The 9270-nt window shown below is 49.2% G+C and overlaps 1 protein-coding gene across 2 annotated transcripts; it reads left to right on the top strand.

Annotated features, from left to right (window-relative positions):
- The first annotated feature begins 1119 nt into the window (after positions 1-1119).
- LOC119090542 (sodium/nucleoside cotransporter) lies at positions 1120-7873 on the top strand. Of its 2 annotated transcripts, none has more exons than XM_037213364.1 (5): positions 1120-1198; positions 3867-4009; positions 4558-4654; positions 6046-6220; positions 7062-7873. In XM_037213364.1, the coding sequence occupies exons 1-5, from the start codon at positions 1126-1128 to the stop codon at positions 7126-7128; spliced, it is 555 nt and encodes a 184-aa protein (XP_037069259.1). In that variant the 5' UTR covers positions 1120-1125; the 3' UTR covers positions 7129-7873. The 2 variants fall into 2 exon arrangements, with proteins under 2 accessions (XP_037069259.1, XP_037069258.1); XM_037213363.1 differs by having other exon boundaries at positions 6031-6220.
- The last annotated feature ends 1397 nt before the right edge of the window (positions 7874-9270 follow it).

Genomic DNA, 9270 nt, shown 5'->3' with positions numbered 1-9270 from the left:
CTACATTTGAATGGGGTCTTGAACCGAGTTAGACATTTTTAAGACCATTCCCTGCAGCTCACAGCCAATTGACGAATGACATCCACAACATATTAAAGCGATGGACTCACGAGGGTTGACGCTGAAAAATCCGTAATTGGCGGCAGATATGTTTGGGTTTTCATTAGGTGGTATTTTAGTACCATTTGGTTTTGTGGATAGTCCTATTTAATAATGCTCTTATGTAATGCCTCTAAACGGCTGTGTCCCTAAATGCTGCCTCATGAGAGAGGGGACGAAGGTTATATGTCCCCAGACATGTACTTTTTGTTTCTTTATGTTGTCAGCGCACATTTGGTGTTCTGAAAATAATGCGAACAAAGAGCAACAGCAGTGAGGGAGGGGTAGGGAAGGACATGAACCATCCAAAGGGTTGCATAGCACCTTCCATGGGGATGCAGTCTCTCTTCGTGTCTGCGCCTATCCATACTTGGTCCCCAAAAGTATATGCTGCATACTCACGCTCGTTCGTTGTTCGTTCGTTCTCGTAAGTTCGTGGTTCGTTTGTATAGTTTGTTCGAACAGGTTTGTATAGTTCGTTCGTAAATGAAGTACCTGTAGGCCCCGCAGTTATGTAATGATATAGACTGTCATGCTGCACTGCAAGCTCACTAATACGTAATGTTTTTCTATGTGGTCGTATGCTGAGACAAGATAATAGTATAACAAGCTTTGTTCATATCTTAACTGCATTCAACTTTGGCACACATTGCAAGTGGCTTGTGTTAAGAAAAATTTAGATGTGTTGTAACAATTCCGCTGAGATCCTTTTTGCACTGCACAGACTTTGCAGTGCCTTTAAGATGTTTGTTAATGAGCGCATCAAAAGGCTTGGTGAGTTGCTTCTGCTAAGCTCTATCGTCATAAGTTTGGAAACGCTAGGGGCCGCATGGACCCCCCCCCCCCTACCTCCTATCAGTTTGCGTTCTGAAAAACGGCGAATCAAAGGCGAGGTTTAGTAGACGTACCTTTATGGTAATAGCTGTATCTATATAGCAATAGGCCTCTCTTCCAACACTGCGTCAGACTGTTGGCCGTGTATCCGACTGTTGTGTCTTTATCTGGCAGGGCGCCTTTTGGGGCATCATGCTGGGCCTGGTCCTCGGTATGGTGCGATTTGGAATCGAATTCTCCTACACGGTACCGCCGTGTGGCTCAGGTAATCATGCGCTGGTGGGTGTGTCATGCCTTGGACATCGTCTTTGGACCGACAAACCTGGAAACAACTCACAGCGAACCAGACCAGCTCGCTCCATGGCAGCCTGTCACAAAATGCGGATCCTGGTTGCTAACGCGGGATGCCGTGATTTAGATACTCACTGGGGGGAGAGGCAATAAGGGCATCCTAAGGTTTGTCGGCCTGTGACACAAATATGAAGGTCGTGGAAACCTGTCTTTTTGTCCAAGGATCAAAGGAATGTTTGCCGTTTGGTTTACGCAAAAAACGGACCATTTTGTTGTTCGCGTATTAAAGCTTACAAAAAAAAACATTTGCGACCTGTATAATATGATCATCTAGAAACGGCTCAACATTTCGTCAGCTTTAATCATTACCTTTTCTATTCTACTTTACTCTTACTTACTCTTCTCTTTGACAGACTTTGACTCTCTTGACTCTCTTGACTTTACTCGCAGGGTAAAACTGAATTTAGAATGAGACAATGCGTAAGGAAAACGGGATATCGTGCGCTTGGTAAAAAAATGCCAAGTTTATTTCGTCCTCAGCATGAATGGTTCCCAGACATGCCACTCGCTGTTGTTAGTTGGTCTGCCGCTTTTGGATTATGGGATATGGAGCCCGGGTCGGTGGAAATAATGAATTCATAACAACACCGCCCCTCTCTGCGCATTCAGTGACTCAGAATAATGAGAATAGGTGCCAGAGTCAACATTCGAGCACACAGAGGCGTACCCAAAATGATAGGGCAGGAGCCATGGGGCCTATGCCGCCGCACCCTGAACGAAGAGAGATTTGACATCGCTTCCTCCCTCCCGCAAAGCAAATTCTGGCTAAGCACCTGCGAGCATGTACATCTCAATTGTCTGGTGGATAACACCGGAGTTCTCATTCCGGAAAACGCTCCTTGTAAAATAGCAACAGAATTACACTTATTTAGACCATTCGGTCCCCCGGCCGCTGCGAAGGTGACCGAACTGGTCACAGCTGTAGCAGCCTAAGCCGCGCCGGAGCTCGCCCGTTCACTGCTGCCCCGCCGGATGTGCTGGGGCGCGCTGGTGTAGAACGCTCCCCCTGCCCTCCCCCCCCCCCCCCGTGGGGCCTTGGAAGCGGCCACGAACCGTGCACCAGTGCTGGCGCGAGGACTGACCGGGCGGACGCGGCCGTATCACGCAGGCTTCCGGCGTCACGTGGCCGTCACCATCTTCTGATCAGGTCACGAATGTCGATCGACACAGAACGGTGGCATGTGGTTACCTGAACCCCGCGACCACAAGAGCACATCCGTCCCCTCCCCCCGCACTTGCTGTACGACTCGGGGTCGATCCCGGGGTCACCCAGCGGAGCCGCTCGGCCAGATTCAGCCGCAGCCATCGCTGTGTCTAACTGTGTCGGTCGGGTCGGCCGCAGGAAGCCGGCCACGTGCGGACGCGCTTGCGACCACGTGCGGGCGCACTTGCAGCCACGTACGGGCGCACTTGCAGCAACACGCCCGTTAACATGCCGGAAGACTGCCCGCATATCTAACAGGCCGTTATTGAGGTCGCGCGTGCAGACGACTGGCGGGGTGGGCAGATTGTGGTCGGGATGTAGAATGCGGTTGGTGATGCGACACCGGCTGGGGTATTTCGCCAACAGACCGTCACCTTGATCGTCTGGAGCCCTTGTAGATGCCCATGCCATCACAGTCTTATTGACGAATCGTTTAGGTGTAAGCGTCAGTTGATACATCTGGCCATTTTTACCTAAAATGGTTTCTTAAAAGCAAGCTCCTTAAACAAACTTTCCCTTTAAAACCAGCTCTTAGCGAAAGAGCCTTTTGTTCTACGCACAAGACCATACCATGCTGTCTCTCAGGTCCTGTTCAGGTCAGGTAAAGATCGAGTTGGAATGGAGTCAGATAAGGGCAATGCTCAATCATTTTTCCGGATTTCTTAATTGTGTGAACGTTGTATTTGCGCATATTATGACAAGGCCGGGGTTTCGCAAAATATGTTAGAGTATTAAACAGTGAAATATAGCAGCACACAAAATACGCCAGCAAATGGGCTTCTACCCGGATTTGACCCACTGTCCTCTCAAAGTTGGGACTTGAGCTCAACTGCGTATGTTTGCGGCGGGAGAGGGGCTGGAACCCGTCAATTGAATAGGAAACTACACTCCTGTTTGATGACTTGTTCAGTAGACATTGTCCGTATGAAGTATTGGTTTGATGTCTCATCACAAATGGGCAATGTAAATCGTTTTCACTGTCATCCATAATTTACCCCGAGTAAATTTTTTGGTCATCTTATATGCCAAGTACTACATGATTGATCCCGAATGGCATGCAATCAAATCCATTGAAGTTTGTGTCTTAACCATCGAAGACAGAGGATGGAGCATTACAGTGCTGAGGCCTGAGGTCGCACATACAGTCGTACAGGCCTGCCTTGTGTGAGATCGTTAAAACAATGCATTTTGATAGTGTAGCACGCAGTAAACTTGTAATGCATGCTTTCAACTGTTCCCGACGTAGTTGTACACCGCGATGTCCTCAGCCAAGGCCCTGTTTTCCTCCTGTTCAGGTTTTTAGTGTTAAAGTTGTATTTGTTGACAAATATCAGTGGCGTTTCCGGTCATGCTTGGCTAATTCTTGGTCTCATTTCAGGCCTTGAAGATCTAAGACCCGAGTGGGTGAAGAGAGCTGTATTCGACATTCATTTCCTCCACTTCGGCTGCATTTTATTCCTGATAGTGCTGATCGCAGTTATCATCATTTCTTTGTGCACAGAGCCCATTCCAAAAGAATGTGTGAGTCCGCCTTTGGCATCCTAATGTCCTATCTCACTCTCGCCGAAGCATTACTTATGCGATGCCATGACAATAACTACAGGGATTCCCCCACGTGTCGAGATCTGTAGTTCCATACTAAGCCTGTTAAGGTACGCAGTGCATGGGGTTGCGGATATTCGATGAGCTCTGAGTGGCGAGAGCTCCATGTCTGAAGCTGACGCATCCAGCGTTGTATCGCATCCGCCGCTTTAGCAGCACCCACGGCCGGGGCACCAGTTCGTCAGAGCCTACCGCACGGTGGCGGTTGGAAGCTCAACTATCGGTAGATAAGGGTGTGTTAACGCAGTAACTAAGCGCAATTATTTCGTGAAGATGCTCCTTTTTCTACTCCAGACGGACGCAATAAATAATTAGTGATCTAAACAGATGTTCACCCAAACACATATGCTACAAGGTACTGCCTGTTTCGTTAGTCTACTCCCAGAGCGCTCACTCCGCATGGCGCCGTCGCACGTGGCAGTAAGAGGGGCTTGAATGACACCAGGTCCGGCCGTTCCGCCCGGCAGCTGCACCGGCTGACGTTCTGGTCCCGGCACAGCACGGAGCCACGTGCGCCTCTCCCCTGCGACGTAACCGAGGAGGCGAAGACTCCACCACCCACAGGTAGGTGAACACCGCCCCCCTGCGACGTTCTCGAGGCCAAGACTTCACCACCCACAGGTAGGTGAACACCACTCCCCTGCGACGGACTTGAGGAGGCCAAGACTCCACCACCCACAGGTAGGTGAACACCACTCCCCTGCGATGGACTTGAGGAGGCCAATGCTCCACCACCCACAGGTAGGTGAACACCACTCCCCTGCGACGGACTTGAGGAGGCCAATGCTCCACCACGCACAGGAAGGTGAACACCGCTCCCCTGCGACGTTTTCAAGGAGGCGAAGACTCAACCACCCGCAGGTAAGTGAAGACCTCTCCCCGGCCGGACGTGGCCACTACTCATGGAGAACCCTGATACTCAACCTGGCCAACGCCCCCTCAGACGGTTCCAATGAGCATACGTGAGCATCTTTCGGCGAATCCGTCGCACGCCACGCTCGTTGAGCCTCCACCACAGGGGCGCAGTTTCGCAAAATGGGAAGAGAGAGGCTAAGCAGGAAAAAGCTGGTCTGAAATGACTAAAAAATCCGTTTTCTGTATTTGACCGGCTTAAACAATAAAGAATGGGAAAGTTCAGACCAGGTCGCGAGGCGTGCACATTTTATATACCCAGAGGGTATGTTTCTTATCTACACAGTCCGCTCTTGAGCTTCCACAACCGGTCCATGCAAGATATCATACAAAGCGGGGTTAACACGCGCTCGGTGGGCGCCAATTCGACCCCTCCCCGAAGGTTTTTCCGGAATGGTTTCCAAACGACGCGGCGTAGCTGCGCCAAATTTTGCATAGCTAAAGATAATTAAATAGCTATCGTTTGGTCTCAAGAATTTAGATACATCTTGTAAGAACACTCACCTACGGCAGGTCAAAGTTAGGCCATGGATTCGGCGAGGACAGTTTCTGGGAAATCGTTCAATCTGATTCAACAACGAAGCGTTAGACGAAGCCAAACACGTCCGAGATAGATTCGTAGACAACACAAAAATTGAGTGAATAAATTCCATGGACCTAGGATTCTGTATAAAGTCAGACAAAGATCAAAACCAACATGTTCTGTCATTCTAGAGCCTGTTATATTGAGTAGTTCATGGTGCTCATTTATGATTTATTGATGACAGGAACCGTATTATACATCTTCTATGAACTTATTTAAGGCCAGAATAGGCCACTAACCTGAAATGCCCCATCAACATTTTTTTCGCAACATACTGCTAAGAGTAATATTTGACGCCCTTTCCAATGCAAATCTCCTAGCATTCTTTTATAATTTTGGCCACCATGACCTTCAAACGAAGTTACTGACCTTACATAAACACTAACAACCTCATGCTTAGCACTTGCTCAGCAATGGGTGTGCACATCCCTCTGACCGTCTACAGCCGTGTGCCCCTCAGAGCCGGCGCCAAGCGGCCCGCCATCTCTGGGCCGCAAGCTGTTCAACCTGATCTGCGGGGTGGAGGAGCGCGCCGGCGCGCCGGCGGATGCGTCCGACCCGCGCCGTCTCATGACCGACTTGGAGCGCGCCAAGGCCGACGCCGACTCGCTGCACGAGGACCCCAAACAGAGAGTGTGAGTCACGCTACCGTGAGGTCTGAGTCACGCCACCGTCAGGTGTGAGTCGCGCCGCCGTCAGGAGTGAGTCGCGCCGTCTTCAGGTGTGATTTGCGCCGTCGTCAGGTGTGAGTCACGCCACCGTCAGGTGTGAGTCGCGCCGCTGTTAGGTGTGAGTCGTGCCGCCGTCAGGTGTGAGAAGCACCGCCATCAGTTGCCGAACGAGCGGGTCGATGATAACGCTGGCGTCAGTTATGGACTGAAGGATCAGGACGGGTTTGGTCGCCCTCCAATACACGGCATATAATGATGGGTTCCATGATTGCTGGAGAAAATTTTGCCTGAAGCTGGTGACGTTCAAATGCCTGACGTCGTCTCTGTCCCAGACGATGCAAAAAAACAACAGAGAAGCGGTGTCCCTGCCCAGATAATTACTTAGATAAAAACAGGCCCAACCACAAGCTAAGACACAGGGGCATGCTACTGTTGTGGTTTCAGAACAACGTCGGACAATGGCAGCAATATATCTGCACTGCATATTGATGATGCTAAAGGAAGGGTGATGGGGTGCGGAAAAAGATGTTTCGTGGCAGCTTTCGGTCCAATGGTCGCTTTTTTCATTCGTAATACAAACATTCGTCTGGTGCATGCAAGCAGTTTTTGTCTTTTACGTTTTAGCTTTTTGTACTGTCTGGCGTGTTGTCCTGAGAGAGCTGTGCTCGCACAAATACACATCAAACAAACAATGAGAATGCGTATTGTGACCGCCTCAGGGTCAAGGCTCGGACGTGAAATCACCCAGGGATGGGAGATTTGCGCAGGCATACCTGACCAGGTCTGTGATCTGTCCGCTTTTCAGAGTTGTCAACGTCTTGGCCCTTTTTACGATGGCCATCTCCCTGGGAATGTATGTCTACTACCGATGAAGCAAGATGGAGCATAATCCGATGACGTTGCGGAACAAGACGACCTCATCGGATGACGCTTGGGAACAAGACAGCCTCGTCGGATGACGCTGGGAAGCAAGACAGCATTATAGGATGACGCTGGGAAGAAGGATGGGCTCATCGTATGCTGCTGTGGAGCAAGCGTCGTCCCTTCTGATCACCGCGCGGGACTGATAGCTTTTCCAGTGTCTGGCACGTGTAGGCTTACTGGCACAAGAGGCTGATCGATTTGTGCGGCTGGTTGCTTGACACTAGCGTCGGTGATTGCATGCTTCATGCCACATCCGCTGAATTCTGCGATTTCGAACTTTGAAATTTTGACATTTGGAATATTGTTTAATTCATTACGAGGCCATGTGTTGAAATCATGCCAGGCAAGGCTGCGTTGGAGTGCGTACTTTGCAGTGATATAGGAAAGCAGCGGACGTGCATGCGTAATACATAGGCATACATAATGCACGATTTCGTGGGTGTATGAACTAGTATGTTGTTCAGGATAAAGTAAAGTAGACGAGCAAATAGGCACCAAATGTTTCACTATCTTCAAAAAAAGGTTGCGGTAAAATGGGGAGCAATAATGCTTGTTTTACTGTAACTGATCGGCTGCAACAAAGGCATACAGCTAGTAACCATATGTGCGCACTTCTTAAAATGTTTTGGAGCGGACTATATTAGTGATAAGCACAAGTGATTATACATGGATAATTCCTGAGAAATAAACAAAAATGAGGACGTCTGAAAATATTTAGCGGTGGGACTCAAGTTCCTATAGGAACTTGAGTACACACCAGGTGCATGGCCAAAGCCACGCAGCTGGTATGCATGTGCACTACTTGGTGCTCTCTTTCTTGTACACTGTGTATATGCTATCAGTATTTTTATCCTTACACCTTGCTTATTTTGTGTAGATGTACAATTTGGGAATTCTAGCGAGCACAAATAGTCCTTATGATCCGTAAATTTTCGGGCTCTGTGCTCCCTTATTTTTGTCAAAACGAGCGGCAGGCCAAACAATTTCGAGTTGAGCCACCTGAATCAATACTTGGGAAAAGACATGCCTTTTTCCAGACCTCGATCGGAAATGACTTTCCAATCGCAAATGCATGTCAATGTGAGAAATAATCGAGATTGGCATGGTGAACAGGATGGCCCGCATAACAGCGAGTATCTCAGAGCTGTTTACTCGGTACCCACACCCGTTGGTGCTCCGATTAAATGCATTCGTATCTCTAAGCTTTGCATTTAGTACTGACCGAGCAACACGTATAGCTTATATGCTTTCTAATGCAATGCTTTCCGTTGGAATGAGTGCCGCTATTTTCCACCGAACACTCGCTGCACTAGTAAAACCCGTGGTCTCGACGGATTGCCATTCGGTGCCATGGTTCCATTTGAGTGATCCTTTTTTATCCGTGCACAGCCATTTCATTGCCCGGATTGACGCATTATGCACGAAGCAAGACATGATGACGTTTATCAAGCGCGGCAAAAAAATATTGATTTATTAAGTACTAACTCTTGGATTAAATATCTGAATGTGCTACGTCATTGTGGGAAAACCTGTCGAGTGCCATGCACAGGAAGATTGTTAAGAAGCTAGGTATTTAGTTTTAAGGGTCTGTCAACTGCAATGATTCTGCCGCCCGTTACGTCAGAGGACTGATACGAGTTCGTCACTAAACAAGGTGTTGCTCATCTCCATCTTATCCTCTGCACGTACCACAAGAGAGCGAGCCTTGAAAATAACGACTCGGCATCACAAAGTTGGCTGACCCCTCCATGCCTGTCGACTAGGTCCTCCCCCGCATTATCGGAGGTGGCCTCAGTGTCGAGCAGCTTTGCCGGCCGGCGCTGCCAATCAGCAGTCAGCTCGATATAGAGTCAGCCTCCACTCACACTGTCACCTGCTTTCGAGAGCCACGCATGCTACCTAGTGACGGCACCACACATTGGGCCGGGCAGGTCGCCCTGGCTACAACGGTGTATATCAACCCATCCTGTATATGCCAGCGAATATGGGTGTTTTACCCAGCAAGGTGAGAGGCCCTCGAAAGCTACGATGCGTCTTCTTTAGCTTCAGTTTAGTGGGATAAGTAGCTTAGTCGTACAGATGATGTTTGT

This window comes from Pollicipes pollicipes, unplaced genomic scaffold, assembly GCF_011947565.3.
Source record: "Pollicipes pollicipes isolate AB1234 unplaced genomic scaffold, Ppol_2.1 Scaffold_3087;HRSCAF=3621_pilon_pilon_pilon, whole genome shotgun sequence".
NCBI lineage: Eukaryota > Metazoa > Arthropoda > Thecostraca > Pollicipedomorpha > Pollicipedidae > Pollicipes > Pollicipes pollicipes.
The sequence above is the reverse complement of the archived record's forward strand: the minus strand, read 5'-3'. Positions and strand labels throughout refer to the sequence as shown.

What these genes read in the sequence shown, in the direction of transcription:
- LOC119090542 (XM_037213363.1), top strand. Translation starts at nt 1,126, where the DNA reads ATGCTGGGCCTGGTCCTCGGTATGGTGCGATTTGGAATCGAATTCTCC. An exon ending in AGCCCATTCCAAAAGAATGT is followed by an intron (nt 4,010 to 4,557) that starts GTGAGTCCGCCT and finishes TCCGCCCGGCAG; the next exon opens with CTGCACCGGCTGACGTTCTG. An exon ending in GAAGACTCCACCACCCACAG is followed by an intron (nt 4,655 to 6,030) that starts GTAGGTGAACAC and finishes GACCGTCTACAG; the next exon opens with CCGTGTGCCCCTCAGAGCCG.